Source organism: Drosophila navojoa, chromosome 2 (assembly GCF_054131105.1).
Source record: "Drosophila navojoa isolate 15081-1374.11 chromosome 2, UAZ_NAV_1.0, whole genome shotgun sequence".
Lineage (NCBI taxonomy): Eukaryota > Metazoa > Arthropoda > Insecta > Diptera > Drosophilidae > Drosophila > Drosophila navojoa.
This window is the reverse complement of record NC_142890.1, coordinates 25,455,590-25,474,093: the sequence shown is the minus strand read 5'-3', so window position 1 is coordinate 25,474,093 and position 18,504 is coordinate 25,455,590. Positions and strand designations below refer to the sequence as shown.

The following is an 18,504-nucleotide window of genomic DNA, read 5'->3' as shown; positions in this document are numbered from 1 at the left end:
TGTGTGAGGCTTTTGAGGCTAGCAGCAGCAGCAGCAGCAGCAACAACAACAACAGCAATATCAAACTGCAATGTTCAGCGTTCCAAAAAAGCTTCAACAACTGCGACTGGCCGTTCACTGCCTTCCCCTTTCTCACTCTCTCTCCCTCGCTCTTTCTCTGTTGAGCTCTCTCACTCTCTCGCACGTTTAGGCACGTTTACAATGTCCATAGCCATGCGAGTCGCTCCTCGACTGCGTTCGAATGCTGCGCCTGGTATGCGGCGTTTGGAAAATGTGAATATGAACTGCATAAATCTTCCAGAGGCAACGGCGGCAGTCTTTGCCAGTGCGTCGTGCTCCTCGTCCCGCCGCTGGCTTTACGGCTTTTCGGCTTCGGCCTCGCACACATACCAGAAAACAAAAAAAGGAATAGCAGGCGGCCTGCCTGGCGCTGGTGCGAGCCAGTCCTTCCTAGGCCGGCCGCTGCAGATATATGGCCATAGGTACTCGTAGTTGGAGCGCAAATGCGAATAGAATGTGGCGGCATCAAAGTTCAGCTCACTTACTCACCCGGCGTTGATGGCCCTGGCCCAGGGAGCTGTGGAGGGGGCCGGCAGCAAGGGGCACTGCACTTTGCGCCCGCCGCTTAGTGCAGTGCAGCGCCAGGCGTCCGAGGGGGCGGCCATGGGGTTCTGGGTCTGGTTCTGGTTCTCTCATGGCATTTCATTTTTTCCGGCCTAACACTCATAACTCTGATATTATTATGCATTCATATCGCCATTTTAATCACACACATGTAACTGAGCATGTGTCCAGCGATGTGGGGATTATGGGAATCGCAATCGACTGTAAATGCAGCGAGCGGTGCAGCAGAGTGGTTGCATAGCTATGTAGGTGCAACAGTTGCTGCAGCAGATCAGCGTAAGCTGATGAAAGATGAAATTGTATTCAATTATATACATATATATATTATTCTCAGTGTAAAATATAATTAGAATTGAAACATAAAAATAAACTTAAGCAGTGCAGATTCTTGTTCCAGTAGCTATAAATGATGTACGTTATAATGGAATCCTTAGCTTATTAGCTTTTAATTGAATCAGTGTAAGTGTTCCGTAAGCCTGCTGCACAGCAGATGGGACTCTCGTCTCTCCAGCGAGCAGCGTCGCACTCCAGCAAAATGTCGCAAAATCTATATAATTTGTAGCGCAACAAATTACAGCTGTGCGCTGTTCTATATATATTTATATACATGTATATGGTGTATAGTGTGTGTGTATAGGAGGCAACACTTTGAGGCCCCCCAATGATTTATTACCCAATTTTACTGCCATGTTTTCTTAATTTCGCATTCGACATTTCCCCTGCACGGGCGCCTCCTTTGCCGTGGCAGCCATGCGTACCAAGATACAACTAGCACACACACACACACTCTTACACAGATACACACAGTGAAGCCCCCGAGCCACCCCTAGGCAAAGGGCGGGCATGTACCGTTAGCTGGCGGGTAGTAGCTCAAAGAAATAAAATAAAACACGCACCAAAGCACATTCATCCCTCGAGAAATATCGCTTATTTGGTCGGTAATAATTCTTGTGCTCTGCCAGGCCAAAAAAACCCACCCACCTCACACTCCAGCTCTGCCTCTCTCTCTCTCCTCTCTCTCTCTCTCTCTCTCTTTGGCTTTCTCTTGTATGTCTTGACAGCACGACGATGGGCGGACGGGCAAGCGGGCGCTAAAACAAAAGCAACAACAATGAAGGCAGAATAGAATGCCAGCAGCATCTTCTGCTGCTCTGCCCCCTCTTCTCCCCCCGCTGCTCGCTGCTTCGCAGCCAGTTGCCACGTGCGTGAGCTGCCGGCAAAGGCGTGGAGCCGTAGCCGTAACTGGCGCTGGAACTGGAGCCGGAGCTCATGAATGCCGCAAGGAGAAAGTTTTGTGCTTGGCCGAAACGCAACTCGAGGTCTAAAAAACCAAGACGTTGGCCAAAGGTGAAGCTGGCTGAGAATAGGAGCGGCGCAGGCTCGCATTTTTCGCTCGTAGACACTTTTTACGAAATATTTCATCGAAATGTGTCCCTGGTGTAACATTTAATATTAAAGGTGGGCGGCCACCAAAGGGGCGGTGGGTGGTGAGGGCTGGGCGTTGGGCGTTGGGCATTGGGCAGAGGGCGGATGGTACGACCACTTATAAATTAGCTTTACTTTTAAGACATTTTGTTGCGAATAAAGCAGCGCCCGGAGAAAGTTCACAAAATGAACCACGAGCAGCGCGACAAAGAAAACAAAATGAAAGAAAAGAATGGAGGCCACTGGGAGTGGGAAAGCAAACAAAAAATAAAAGGCAGAAAATAAAAGAAAGGAAAAGGCAGCTAGCTCAATGAAGCGTCGCCGTGCCGCTAAAAACTTGAACCAATAAATCACAAGTTAATTACAGTCGCGTATTAACTCAGTGCACTGCATCGAGAGGGCTCATTCCGCCTCACCCGCTGCCCTCGCACTCCCTGCTCACATGGCCTCCCCCCGCCGCCCAGCACCCACCGTGCTCCAGCCGCAAGCAAACAAGCTACAAATTTCATAATTATATTTTATGCGATTTATTATTTGTGGCTCGCTCTCATGTCTGTTTGCCCAGAGATAATGCCCAGGCAGCGTCTTCTGAGCCACTCGTCTTTCGCTGGGCTCTCCCCCGAAGTGCCCCAGCCTCGCTCCTAGTGCCTGCCCTGGCCACTTGCAGTTTACCCCATTGCCGTCATGTGTTGGGCCAATTTAATTGCCGAACTTTCTTCGGGCGACAAATGCGGGCATTTTTAATATGGCGCTCAGCCCGGACCGAGGGGACCAAGCGAGCGTTCGACCCAGCTCGATTTATGTCTGGCAAATTTAATTGCGCGCCTCGATAAGAGCAAATCATATTAATTATGATTATTAATTTTATGGGTTTCATCTGCCGATTCTCCAAATGTTGTTGTAGCTGCCGGCAGCAGAAGATGCCACCATTTTAATAATGGCAGCAGCAGCATACGGCTTCAATGGCTCTGCATGTGTTGCTTGGAGTCTAATCATTAATTAATATTAAATACAAATTAAGATAGTTTGTTGCTATTTTGTGAATAAATATGCAAATATTATGCATGCCATAATATATATAGTTTACTGACTAGTCTAAAGATTGTAGTATTCTATATATAGTAGAAGTAGTATAGAAATATTAGAGTTTAAAATTCAGACGAATCGCATATTAGCTCGTAACATGATACAACACTCTCTCATACCCAGCTGGGGGTAGTTTTACAAATATAAAGAATGTATTCGAGGCATACAGAAAAAAAAATATGTTTAGGATTTTCTTAAAAGAGCAATTACGAGCATATTCCTCCCGAGGCTTCTGCCTACTTATTAAAAACTGTCATTATTATGGTGATCCAAATAATCTCTTGATACACTCGAAATTTAGGGCCGGCGAAGTTTTATAATTTTTAACGAGCCTTCATACACTGACTGGCAGGCATTCTCAGCTGCTCAGACGCGAACCCTTAGTAATTTGCACTTTATAAATGGTATGCGAGCAATAGGAAAGTTTTCATTGCCCTCTGAAGATTGCGTGTGGCATTTCTTGCATGTTTGTGTAAACAATTTCTCGTGCTTTTCAATGTTGTTTTTGTTCAAGTTTTTCTGCTTGTTTTTCATTTCATTTCTTTGTTTTTTGCCAAGTAATTTACATATTTCGAAGCATGGCCTGGCCATTCGTCTAAGCGCCCCCGCCATTTATTCATTAATTCCAAGTCGTCCGACATAAATTAGTTAACTTGGACTCGAAATCGGACTCAGTCGCTGCCTCTGTCTCATTCCCATTCTGGTTCTCAGTCCCGTTCTGTTTCTCTGACTCGGTCTTGGTCTCGGCTGGAAAGAATTTTAATGTGGCGGCGCACAAGGGGCTGCCCGTTCCGTACTCCCTCAAGGGAAGGGCGGGAGCATCCAAGGCGAAGTCTTACAGCGTTGGGTGCCCAACGGTACAAGCCTCTGCAGGCGGACGATGCGCAGGCAGGGGGGCAGGAGGCATTCACATACAACTAACATAAGCTGCGGTTTCCTTTTGCCAGCAAGTGAAGTGCATGTTGAAAAAGCAACAGCAATGGCAACAGCACTCGAAGCCTTGGGCAGGGCAGGCGGAGCTGCCAACTCAAGTAGAAAAATACTCGTACAATGCAATAATACAAAACAAAAAGTACAAAAAATAAGAAACCAGCCTGAAAAAAAAAAAAAAACACTGTAAAATGAAACGACGGGCGTGAGCATGAAAAGCGAGCGAGTGCCGCTTCGTTGGCTGGTTGTTCGTTGTTTGGCTCGTCTTGTTGTTGCTGTTGTTGTTGTTTGGTTGGGTTGGCTGTGCCACCTTTTTCGCTGTTGCAAAGTTTTCCTCGACTTTTTGTTTTGTTCGCAACAATCTTGAACATTTTTTGGCGCTGTCTTTTTGTGCAGCCGTCAAAGAGAGAGGGAGAGACAGACAGAGAGGGAGAGGGAGAATGTGGGCCGCAGGCGGAAACACCCAATACAAGTCACATCTGGATTTATGTCATGCCTTTAATTGGCTGCTGTGCCGATGCCGATGCCGACTCCAGCTCCAACTCCAACTTCAACTTCGACACCCACTTTCAAGCCCCACAGCCAGAGCCAGAGCCACAGCCACAGCCAGAGACCAAGCCCAGGCCCAGCAACAACCGTTTCCATTAGCTGCGAAATCGAGTTTTGGGGGCGGACAAAAGACTAAAAAACACAAGTGCCCAAGCAGGATGCCGGCCCGGGCATGAGCCGGGCATCTGCCCGCCTTTGCCAGCAATTAAAAGCAAATTTTTCTGGTCGCCATCTTCGGGATTTTCAGTCGCAATTAAAAACGAATTTCGCGCAGCTTCATTAGGCGACGCTACCAAATGCGATTTTAAATATTCATATGCCCAGCGCGGCAGATTACGTATAGAATCGATGGCCGGATCTACGGCTCCAGCCCGAGAATGATATACTAGCTGGGCCCATAACTAACTGAGTCTCGCAGTGCCAGCTGTCGCCGGCTGTTATGCGATTTCAAATTAAATTCAATAAATTTTTTGCATATGCAGAAGCTCAGTAAAATATCAACACTTGCAAGGGTTCAAATGTGCGCAGGAGGCTGCTTGGCGGCAGGACGGGGGCCAGCTCCACTTGAGAGTTAACACTGAGGCCGTCGCCCAGTCTGCGGCCCCTTGGAATTTATGCGCTCCAGCGACAACATATGGTCACGTAAATTCATGCGACAATATGATGTCACACACACACACACATATAACCAGAGAGACATGTGTGTGTGCTTTATTTTTTATGCAAAGTGTTGTAGGGATTTTTTAATATGTGAAAAGAGTCTTAAAACTCTTGAACTCTGTGCGCCATAAACTGTCGCAACTCTCGAGTCGCCCCGGACTCCATCTCTGCCCCTGATTTATGAGTGACAGCCGCCATTCGCTCCGCCTAATAAGCGTGTCAGGCATTGAACAATAATTTTGAGAACTCCAATGGATGGGAGGAAATGGATATAAGAATGCACACAAAAGAAACAAAATATCTATAACTATAATCATATATAAGATGATGAATGAGGAAGGAAAACAAAAATATTATTTATGGAAATATTCTGGAACATCGGGAAAATATGTGTGCAGTGTGTATATTAATAATTATTGCATAATTATAATTAGTAAAATTCATTTCACATAAATGTTTCATATAATTATATATATATTATATATTTATTAATATTATTTGCCAGAACTAAATTGACTTTAATAATATAAAATTGGGCAATAAATTGGAAATAGTTACACTATGTTTACATACTATGTTTACTAACAAAATTTGCTGTTATAGCCTCTCAGATCTAGCTGATCAATATACGTTATGTTTGGCCAATGGCGGGCAGCAAAGTTTGCCAGCTTTTGTTTTTTGCAGCTGGCAGACTGCTGGCAGCCCGCTCTGCCCGCTGACCCCTTTCCGGGGCAGCTATCGGCCGTAACTTATGGCTGCCCCAGCAGCGTTTGGCAGAGTGTGAAATTGGCAAGCAGCAAAATAAAGAAACTTTGCCTTGTGGCCAGCTAGACAAGCAGTCAGATAGAGAGAGAGAGAGAGAGAGAGACAGATAAAGAGAGAGGGCAGTTCATAATTTCGTGCAAGATTTTATAAAATATTAGTTAAACAAAACATAAACCAAAGCGTTGCAGACGTTTCTGCATACGAACGTGAGCTAAATCACCTAAAAGCATGCAACATAATTCAGCAGGGAACATAGCCAGCTTCTTGCCACACTCACACACACACACACAGACATACACATGTGAGTGGAGCTGAGACGAAGACAAAGACTCAGACTGGCGACAGAGCCCAGCCAGCCCAAGAAGCGACGAAGCTTAACGTTTCCGTTTCCTGCATGCTCAAGCAGCATACGAACACCCACTCGAGCACACCACGTCCCGCCGCCCACTTTTAATGGCACTATGAAAAAGGAGGTGGAGACGGAGGCGGAGCTGGAGGTGGCATGGGTATTGCCTTTTTGGAGTACGTTTTGTTTTGCATGTGCATGAGCTAAGTGAATCTCGAGACTGGCAGAGGGACTGCTGCTGGCTCCTGCTCTGCTCTGCTCTGGCTCTGACTCTGACTCTGACTCTGGGAGTGGGCAAGACAACAAGGTTGACATTAGCGCGCTCAGCGCACAACGAAACCCAATTAGAAACGAGATATACGACACCAAAGTGAGGCGATGAAACAACATGAAAATGGAGCCAACCTTCGCGCCCTTGCCTCCCGGGCGGGCTCAAGGAGGCGGCCGGGAAGATGCCTGGCCCGTGTGCGCAAAGGCCAACAATGAAGCGTGTAATTACAAGCGTAAACGGCGGCCCAAGACGCAGCGGTGGGTGGCGGGTGGTGGTTGGGCGGGTGGTTGCCCTGGGCCTGCCATGCCCCGTGAAAAATCTCACATACTCACGCGCGCGCGAAGACGACAGCCATTTTTTGAAAAGGGTTGCCACTGAGTTATGGCCCGGGTGGTGCTCGAAGGTGGTGCACACGGATGAACGCGTCGCGGCGCATAATTACTTTACAAGTTCATTATAAAGCATCATAAATCTATAAAGGAAAGTGTGGAGGAGCTCCAGCGCCAACAGCAACGCCAACGCAGCTCGAATACAATTTTGAACTTTAGCACTTGCTGCTGGCGCATTGTCGTCCTGCTGAATTGCCACCGCTGCTGCGAGTGCGGGTGTGGGTGCGGGTGCGGGTGCAGGGGTGGAGCACCAGGGGGAAAAAACAATAGCAAGTAATTCACTTGCGAAAATGTTATTGATTACGAAACACACGAAACACGATGACAAAAGTGCGCAGCCAGCAACAACTGCGTCACTGAGGCCAAAAATTGAGAGCCACAGCAAGTGCACTGTGGACTACAGTGGGCCAGATTCAAATTTTTGAGGGCAGAAAATTTGAACAGAAAAAATTGGGCTGCAATAAAATGCAAAAAATGTATTAAAACATATATAAAATGAAATACATAGATACATATATAGAAATAAAAGTAAATAAAATAAAATAAAAATAGGACGCAAGCAGATAGCTGCATAAAAAATGCCATTAAAATAATATAAATTATATATATAAAATAAAAACGAATATTTAATTTAATGTTCCAAAATTAGGAATTTATAACAGTTTTGATACAAATTTATCCCACTGTGCCTCTGGCTGTCTATGGCTGCTTTTTGTTGATTTTGCGCAAAAGCAATTTGAGCATAAATCTTCTAAACGACAGACTCGCCTGCATTCGCACACACAAACACACACACACACACATGCACAATCGCAGTGGAGTCAATGTGGAAGGCAAGTTGTGAAAATGGACGAGACAGGAATAGCTACAAGCAGAGGATTGCGAACAGGAATCGGCTGCAGCAATAGGAATATGAACGTCGGAGCCAGCGAAATTAACTGCTAGTTTCACACGTTCTAGCAGCCAGCCCCGGAGAGGAGGGGCCGCCGGCAGCACAGGCTAGCCTCGAGTTGAAAAAGTCGCGCGAAAAAGAGCGAGAAAAAAACTGTAAAAGAAATGTTGCACTAAACTTTCACTTTTGCCCAGGGCAACAGCAGAAACAATGAAAATAAAAGCAGAGAAAGACAGAGCGAGAAGAAATGTTTGGCTTTTGCCAGGGAGCAGCTGCTCTGAGCCCGAAACCAACAGACTCCCTCACTCCCCACTCTTTGTATTAGTGTGCCTCTCTCTATGTCTCTCTCTCTCTCTCTTTCTTTCGTTCACTCTGTGGCTCTCCCACACATTTGGACCATAAGTTTGTCGTTTAGTTTTTGGGTGGCAAATAAAAATAAAACTTCAAGTGCCAATTATGTGTGAAATTCCGACACTTTTAGCTTGTTTACTTTTATGTGCTCTTAATGAAGTTGCAGTTGCCTCACACACACACATACACACACACACACACACACTCACACTCATTTCATACTCATCTGTGCAATATGAGCGAAGGTGTGCGAACTTGAAGCTAATTATATGGCTCATATGAAATTTGTAGCTAGTTAAAAATCTCTTTGTGGGCCACGCGAGGCATCTGATAAGCCGAGGCGAGGCGTTGTCTTTGCAAATGGCCGCCACAGCTGGCAGCAGCATTGGAAAAGCAATTAAAAACGCATTCGATGCGATTCCCTGAAACGATAAAAAAAAGGCAGCCAAACGGCAGCCTGTTAAGCGAGTGGGCGTGTCAAATCAGTGGGGCGCACTCAAATGCAATTAAAAGATACAGATACGGAATGTATCTCAAAGATTGCCTGGCGTGCACGCTCCACCCCTCTCTCGCACACCCGCTCCCGCTCCCGTTCCTGCTCCATAAATAATCGCATCTGCCGCTTATCAGAGCTCGAGCCGCCATTTTGTTGCACAGTGTAATTTATGCTTGACACTTGCGTTGATTTTTATTGGGCAACAACATTTGAAGAGCCTGCGGAAATGTTGCACATTTCCGCTTCTAGCAGCTCCCATAACTCTCCCAGATAGTCATCAAGAGCTGTCGATTACGTCAGAGCTCAAATGTTGTTTCTCCTCTTGCTAAATTTGTGCGTTTTTAGTTTTTGTCTAATGAAGTCTGAAATTGAAAATATATCGCTGCCAAAACTGGACACTGGCCACATGAACAGCAACAACAACATCAACATCAACATCAACATCAACATCAACATCAACATCAACATCATCATCGCCTTTGCCAGCTCCCCTGGCTGACTCCAGCTGCTGCTGCCTGTGCTGGCGATGCTGCCTCACGATATGAAACAGCTTGACATCGTGCCACTTATTTATTTATTTATAATGTCCGACATCGAGTTTGGTCTTTGGATTTGGCGCTTGATCTGCCTGCTGCCGTATAACTTCATTTTTGTAGTCGCGTCTCTTCTCTCTTCTTCAGTTCTGCTGCTTCTGCCTCTTCGCATCTGGGAGCTGCTCAGAGTCGCTCGTTGTATTTGTAGATATATCTCGGCGCGTCCCGCCAGCTGTCGCTCGTCCATGGAATCGAGCCAAAATAGAGTCGTTGATTATTTAAATGAAGGCACGACAGCAGAGGGCGTTCCACGCACTCACACATGCCCATCTATCTCTATCTATCTGCTATGTATGTATGCATGTATCTCTTGTTTCAGTATCTCCCTATCTACAATATCTATGGAAATATGGAAATGGCGTGTTGCGTGTTCAAATTTGGTTTTTTTCTGTTTCGGTTTCTGTCTCGGTTTCTATTTTGTGATTCTATTTCTCGTATTTTGTTGGGGCGTTTCACGGCTCTCATTAATTGAGCTATTAAGATAAGCCCGCAGCGCTTTTTGTTCAGCTTCAACGCTTCGAAGCAGCCTCGGCCCGGCCACTGGGTCAGTCGTCATCTGGAGCGTCACTCAACCAATGATGGAATTATTATACAACCCAACACAATCCAATATAGCCATACTATACACAAAGCAGACATATTCAAGCAGCGACAATAAATTTGTGATTGTGATTGTGATTGTCTATTCAAAATGTATTTTTAATTGCCGTAACATGGCGGCCAATTCATTCCGGGTTCGCATACGGTTCGAAAGTGAAACCAACAACTTAATGGAACAATTTATAACATACAACCTCACGAGTTCAGTCATGCATGAATTTGATTAGACCCGTATTCGAGATGAACTCAAGATTGATTCAAGATGTGCCGAAAATTCTATAGATTGCATCATTATCGTTGATATCATTTATATTATGCATTGTTGATTTGCTCGAAAATCTAAGGATTGATGCGATATAATTTGTACATTTTTATGTAATTTATTTTAATATTATTTTTATTTATTTATTTTTATTTGTATATATATTTATATAAAATAGAGCAGAATATATAGAGTTATTTTTATATATGTATGTTTTATTTTATTTTTAATTTTTATTCGTATATATTTTTATATATTTTTTAAATTATTATTTTTTTTTTTATTCTTATTTGTTTATACCTTTATGTGATGCAGAAAGGAATATATAGATTAATTTGTATATATTTTTTAATTTTTATTTTAAATCTCATTATAGATGCATAGTTTATGTAGTAGACTCAGTAAGTTTTCTTAACTCCTTCTCTTACTCTCTCACTCTCTCGCTCTTTCATTCTGTTGCTGTTTGACTGCTTCAGTCCACATTTATAATGAACTTCATTAAATTGCAGTACCGTAAAAGCTTCAATGCATAACTCAAAACTAAATGCAGGGCTGCACTTCTTTGCGTTTAACCCTCTGTCTGTGCCTGTGCCTTTACCTTTACCTCTGACTCTGCCTCTCTTCCACTGATCATTGTTGATCGCTGCTCACTGATCACCCGTTGGTCTGGTCGTGCACAGGAGGCTACCTGTTGCAACGGCAGCTCGGGCAATGAATTATTTTAATGACGAGCAACATGTCCGTCCGGCCAAGTGTTTGTCCGCGTGTCCTGCGCATGCGTGAGCACCGGTTGCCGCCATGCCATGGAAACCAGTTTCCACTGCAATCAACCCCTTCCCCCTATCAGGCGGCCATTGAGCGTTGCGCTTGCACCTTCGAATTGCCAAAAAAAAAAAAAAAACAATGAAGAAGCGAATAAGAGGAAGGAATGCGTGAGCTGCAGTTGCCCCAAAAAGAAGCTGAGCCCTAAGCCCGTTCGTTAAGCTGATTTTATCGCAGCGCCAATTTCTCCAGCGAAATGAAGCACGAGCAGCTCCCAGCTCCAGCTCCAGCTCCAGCTCCGTCGCCTCGACAAAGTGCATTTCCAGGGCCACAATTATGCCCAGTTTCAGATAATTTGAAAGGCACTTTAATGCGCTCATATACGCACGCTTAATCATCTTTGGCACATCATTCCGGGCCCATGAGAATGGAGTAAGCCCGAGCTGGGAATAAGAAAGAATCAGGAATTGAAAGCTTGGGGTTTCGTTTGGCTTGCCTTTCGAGTGCCTCGTTCTACAGCTCTGGTATAAATCGCCAAACTCAAACAAAGTCAATTACCAAAGTGTCAGCAGAGCTCCCCCTAGATATGCAGATAGCTCTGTGCATGTGTGTGTGCAATTAAAAGCTGATTGCCTGCTACTGTTGCAGGGATATGAGTTGGAGAAAAATTGAAATTCCGATTGTTTGCCTGCATATCCGCAAGATGCAGTTGCAAGGTGTGCGTGTGTGTGTGTGTGCCTGTGTCTATGCAGCTGTGCACACCCCAAACGTGTAGCTCAAAATTTGAAAACCACACACATACACACACACACATACACACATGCAGGCGACATCGTGTATCTCGAAGATTGCGTTCGTGTTCGCAATTGCAACTCAATTGCGCATTTGCCACCGCAAACATCAATATTCAGTTGGGAGACATCGGCATAGGCATAGACCATAATCACGTCTGAGGAAACAGCGGCTAGCCCCACCCACTCAGCCACTCAGCCACGGAGCCACTCAGCCACCCACCCGTTCTATACGCAACGGGAATCACACTCCCTGCGGCCAATTTAATTGACAGATTTAGTGCGACTCGATTGGCAGTGCGGAAAATTAGTTTTCCGTCTCGCAATCAGCTTTCGACTTGATTTTCTGCGGCTTTTGTGCGTCGCACTTTAATTGTTTTATCGACACTCTAGCTATGTACACATATACATATACATACATATATGTACACCTTATAAGGTGAAAACACGCCCACGAGCGACACGCACGAGCATAGATTTAATTAAATTGCGAACAAAATGCGTGCGTTGTAGCAATCGGAATGGGCAAATGGAAGGGTCGGGGTCGGGGCAGGCCATCACACACTCAATTAATCGATTTTGTATTGATTTCGTATTTGTTTGGATGTGTGCGAGCCTTATGGCCACAAAGGGTTTCAGTCAAACGATTTCCGGTTGAACAGCTTTCGCACAGCCTCTGCGCCTGGCCTTGAGTCCAGCTTGCGAGGCAACAGGACGAGAGTCCCTATGGAATTGTCGGAGTGAAACAAACAGCTGTGAACTTTACGACTGGCTGAAGTTTTCTATTAATTTATATACAAATTTTTTATAAAAATGCAAAAATAAAAGACAATAATAGCTAATCAAAAATTGGATTTGAATATTTATATGAGAATCTCATTTTTGGTCTGCCTATTAATATTAATTCTATAATCTCTGCATAACCAGAATTCAATTCAAGTAGATTCCATAATTTTTCCAATAATCTCAGATCTGATCTCTTATCTTGTATAACTCCACTCAACTATGGCTGCTCTGCTCAACCCTTTTCCAGCTAAGCGTTTGTAATTCCCGCGAATTACGCACCAAAATTGTTGCCTGATTATCAAAGTACTCTCAGACCCGGGTCGAGACGTGTTCCGCGATGGATTCTTCTCGGGTTTTTGGGCCAGTGGCGGGCGCGTGCGTGACAATTTCATGTGCCGGCAAAGGCAACAGCGGCGACAAAACAAAACATAAATTAGAGCAAGGGAGGCGGAGAGGAGTGGAGGTGTCCAGGTAGCGTTTAGGGGAGCCATTGGCATTGGGAGCTGGGAAATCGAATTAGATATAAGTAGTTGCCCGCCAGCCTGTATATAACACACATGCGCACTGCTCGTGCGTGTGTCTGTCTGTGTCTGTATCTGTATCTGTATCTGTATCTGTAGCCGTGTATCTGTGTATATAAATAGTTATAATAGAAGCATAGATCACACGATGCGCCGCATGCAACATGGAGTCACCGTCACCTGGAGATTTATTGGCAACGTCTCGACCAGGGGTGGGATACAAACAGAGAGAGAGAGAGAGAGAGAGAGAGCGAGCGAGAGAGAGGCACGACAGCAGAGTGAGTGAGATGTAGCGACTGTGTGTGGCAGTTGGCCAAAGACGTGGGCTCTACTTCTTTTCTTTTTATTTGTATCTTTCTTTCTTGCCTTTTGGGCGCTCGGGCTTGGTTCAAAGTTCGCTGCACAGGCAAACACGTAAACTGTCAAAACTTTAAATCCCGCAGGAATTTAAGTTAAAAAATACAACACGTACTGGGCGTACGGGCGCAGCTGCTGCCCGGCGAGTAGCTCTGCTTCCGCGCCCCGCGCTCAAATGAGAACCGAAATCAGCCATCAGCCGCGTAGACAGAACCTTGAAATTGTATCTCAAAGGCAGATAGATATACGCGAGCGTCCCTAAGACTCCAGTCGACAATGGTGCCCCTCCAACTTCACATTTCCCCTTCGCTTCAAAGCTGGCACTCGTTCGTCTAAATAATCTAGAAAAATTTCGCGCCTTGCCATAGAAAGTTTTATTGTCTAGTTGAAGTCCTGCCCCGCTGTGCCCCCCTATCCTCTACCCCTATCCCTATTCCACATGCCAGCATTTAAATTATGTACTTAGAAATACACAAAAATACTCCGAAAGTCTACAAAAGAAAATGGCGCGGCGCAGCAGGAGACGTGGCAGCAGCAGCAGCACTAGCAAAGGAAGAAGAAGAAGAAGCAGAAGCAGACGAAGAGCGCGGCAGCAAAATGAATTTCGCACTTTTTCGCATAATAAATTTAAAACTTGGCCAGCACTGAAGAAAAAACTGAGCCCCTAAAAAAAAAAATCAAATAAGCCAAAGCTGGAAAAAAATATATATAGAAGCAAACTTTGGTAAAAAGTTTATTTTTGCATATATATATATATATCTTTACATATATATAAATATATATATATATGTATGATAGGGGTAGCATGGGAGCTCTGTGGCAGGCGCGTGACAAATTCCATTTAAAATTGTTGAGCTCAACGCACGTACCGGCAGGAAGCGACTCGGGAGCCGCCTGCTTGCCAGTTGCCTCCTAAATAAAATGAAACTTTTGCTAACCTCAGCGTGATGTATTCCAGTGGCACAGGACATGCGCCGGGACTCCTCCAGCCAACCAAGCAGTCAGCCAGCCAGCCAGCGCGTGAGTGAGCGAGCCAGCGAATAGTAGAGCGAAGGAGATGGCGCTAGAGAAAGGCCGAGGGGGCTGGCCAAGTGAGGCGCTGAGACTTAAGTTAATCAGCAAACAGGTTTAGTGCTAAATAAATTTATTTATGCGCTTACGGGTTGCCATTTCATTTGTGTTCTTTGCATTTGAAGGCGGCGCGAGGGGAGTTAAGGAACTTGAGAATGTTGGAGCGTAAACTAGAAGTGAAGCTTAAACTGTGTGAAAATATTGCATGGAAAATATTTATTATCTAATATTTTTGAATGCTTTTTGTGGGACAAAATAAAATAAATAATAATACATTTAAATGACAATAATGACGAAAGAATTCTTAGTTTATTCAAGTAATTAAAATAAATACAATTACATTTAACAAAAGTTAAGTTATTTATCTATCTATTCGGCTGAGATGTTACCTTTGATTGGTTCTAAGTAAATCAATAATAATTTAACATAAGTTTAAATGCTGTGAAATTGCTTAAATTATGTCTTAATTGTTTTACATTCTCAAGTCGCATGACTATAACCAAATTTATTTATCACAATGCTCTGCCAAGTAAGTGTTATTATGCCATCAATCTGACGACATATCTCTTCTGATAAGACACAAAATGCACAAATTTCCATGAAATTCATGTAAATGTTTATGTATTTCGTAGACGATGTTTTTATAAAAACTCAGAAGAAATTATTTATTTTGTCTGCGCATATAAGTAGATAATTTCTTTGTTGCATGGTGGATATTTTATTTTCATATCATTTTTATTGTCTATAAAATTTTCTCGCCATTTATTTAACGTGTGTCTGGGCACATGCACACATACGCATGCAAAGACTCGTGCACACAAACGAAGACGGCTCGGATACGTACAGGCTCGCTGGCTGGAATACTCGTACATGGGCCAATGTGAAAGATAAATGCGTTTTCACTTTATGACTTTCGTGTCGGCATAAATTTGTTAATACCTTTAGGCCAAATTTATAACATAATAAATGCTCATAATATTTAACTTAACATTTTGCCAGGCCGAGCTGGCCGGGCAGCTCAGGCAAGGCCCAGACTCAAACCGCCCCAATAAAATGCGAAAGTTACTTAACATTGTCCATTGGCAGCAGGTCGAATGGAGAGTGGAGTAGCTGATAAAATCTCTCCAGCTCTTGTGCTCTTCTGATTGTGCATAATGCAGTCGAGAATGCGTGTGTGTGTGTGTGAGTGTGAGTGTGTCTGTGTGCACATAAAATTGAGTTATTGCACTTGAGGCAAATTAAACTTCATAAATATTTAAAATCAGAGATTAACACGGTAGAATAGCAAAGCCTGCGAAATGAGAGACAGCGAGAGAGAGGCAGAGGGAAAAAGAGAGACTGAGACAGAGAGAGAGAGAGAGAGGGAACTGTTAAAGCGCAAACACATTCCATGTGCTGTTGGCGACTTTTGTGGTTGGCCAATTAAAGTTGCATTACAATGGCATAACTGCAATTTAAGTGGCAGACAACTGAAAGGCAGCCAGTCAGCATATGCCGAATGCAGCGTGCGGCATGCAACATGCAACATGCAGCTCAACTGACAGCCGCTTGAACGTCGCTTGGCGGCAGCACAGCAGCAAACGTTCAATTTAAAGTAACGATCTCTGCGCCCAAGAAACAGATACAACAGCAACTGCAACTGCAAGCCACGGGCTTGCCAACAGGCAATCGCTAAGACCCAAAAGCTAAGAGCTGAGAGCTGAGAGTTGAGAGCTCTGAGCCAGCAGCCATTGGCCATAAAAATGAAATGTATTTTTTTGCTGTTGTGTTTTGTTTGGGTTTCTTGTTGCCAGCCTACGTCAAAATGTTGCTGATCGTTGCTGAAAAATTTATATTTATGTCTTTGACAACGACAAAAAAAAAGCAGCACAACAACAGCAGCAGCAACAAAAACAAAAGGCATCAAAAAACAAATGATCTTTGTTGCAAATTTTGCGAAATGATTTTTCAATTTAATACGGCTGTTGAAATGTTTATAAACGAGCCAAATGAGGCAATTGAACCCACACTCGCTGAATATGTATTTGTCAATGCATTTGAATACCCTGCATCTACTGACTAAGTAAATAGACTGTAGGGAATTTCAGTATTATGAACTTTCTTGCTTTGTCAATGCATCTGAATATGTGGAATTTAGCATTCAATGTCCATTGAAACTAGACTAATTTGTTATTTCATTTGTGTTCAACAGGCACAAACGGGCTGAGGAGACGCGGCCGACAGACATACACCCGCTACCAGACGCTCGAGCTGGAGAAGGAGTTCCACACGAATCACTATCTGACCCGCAGACGGAGAATCGAGATGGCGCACGCGCTGTGTTTGACAGAGCGACAAATTAAGATCTGGTTCCAGAACCGACGAATGAAGTTGAAAAAGGAGATCCAGGCGATCAAGGAACTCAACGAGCAGGAGAAGCAAGCGCAGGCGCAAAAGGCAGCGGCAGCAGCGGCCGCGGCGGCGGCTGTGCAGGGCGGGCACTTAGATCAGAACTAGAACGAATTCAACTTGCTGCATCCCATCCAGTGCAACAATATTGTAACAAATAAACCATTTACTTAACTTAAATTAATTGAATAATTCAATAATCATATTGATATTGTATGGTATATATAAAGCAACTATTTCAAATTGTTTGAAAAGCAACCGAAAATACGTAAAGCAGCAAACGGCAACAAAAATTACAAATAAATTTCGTAGACTCTAAGTAAATGAAAAACAAAACAACAAGAAAATGAAAATAAAAAACTAAAAACTAAAAACTAAAAAATACAAATTGAATATAAAAGTAGTTGAAAGAACACAAGAAATCTACTTACCTAGATACATACATACGTAACTTTATGCATACGAATACAAAATGCAAATTTAATTTAAATTCCACAAAGAGTGTTAGAAGTAAACTAAAACTCAAATTTGAAAATTGTTTGCCCGCGTAAGATTTATGTTTAAAACGAGCAACAAATTTACTTTTCAAAAATTCTGTTCACATGTTGTCCCTGTCCACACACAAAAACAAAAACAAATTTAAAAAAAATAAAAAAATCCCCTTTGTTGCTTACTGCTATGTTTAAATTATATTATTTTAATTCGAATAGAGAAGCGTTTCGAAAATCAAAATAAATACTCAAAATGTTAAAGGGTAATTATTGAATTCTGTTGATATGAATTTTTGTAATACGCGTTTTTAAACCAATTGAAATTCAACACTAAAAAAAGTAAATAATTTAAAAAAAAAAAAATTACTTAAAACGAAACTATTGAAAATTTAACTTAAATATAAATAGAATTTGTTAGCAAAGTAAAAGTATATTTAAAATAAAAATATATATAAATGAAAATAAAAACGAGAAATGAATAATATAAAGGTAAATAAATAACTTAAAACGAGAGAATTATTATAATAAAAACAATGTGTATAGTTCGTGCTTAAAATTAATGCAATTTTAGTTAACTTTGTTTAATTTTAAATTAATTTGTTTAGTTTTCGTCTAAGGCTTTTTAAGCGTGCAACAACAACACAAACAACATACAACCACAAACGTGAAGCTGTTTTCTTTAAGTAATTTTTAAAGTTTTTTTAAACTAAATTAAATCCTATTTTTATTATGTTTAGTTTAATGAAAAGCGTTTATGAGATTATCTGACAACAACAAAGCAGAAAAACAAAAACAAAAATTTTGCTACGGCAAAACGAATAAATTATTGGTTTTGAAAAAATCTACAAAAAAAGAAAAAAAAAATCAAAGAAAAACGAATTAATGAATTGTGTTATTATTTTAGTTGCAATTTTTGTTGTTTCGTTTCGTCTCCACTTAGAATTATAGAGCTTAGAGTTCTTCGATATCGTCGGGTCGTAACCACGGCCTCTGTTTATTGTGCATGCGAAATTGCTTTTGATCTCGTTTTCGTTGATTGTTCGTAAGTTGAATAGAGATGCTACCCATACCGATAACATAATCGATCTTCGACTATCG

The 18,504-nt window shown here is 42.8% G+C and overlaps 1 protein-coding gene across 5 annotated transcripts in view; it reads left to right on the top strand.

Moving 5' to 3' along the window:
* The window catches only part of Ubx (Ultrabithorax), a 98,939-nt gene extending 80,876 nt beyond the window's left edge, over positions 1-18,063 (top strand). For all 5 annotated transcript variants that reach the window (XM_018113554.3, XM_089257756.1, XM_018113555.3 and 2 more), the window contains one exon: positions 16,719-18,063. In XM_018113554.3, coding sequence (XP_017969043.1) covers positions 16,719-17,023 — 305 coding nt within the window. In that variant the 3' untranslated portion in view covers positions 17,024-18,063. The remainder of the gene's footprint in view (positions 1-16,718) is intronic.
* Positions 18,064-18,504: the final 441 nt, after the last annotated feature.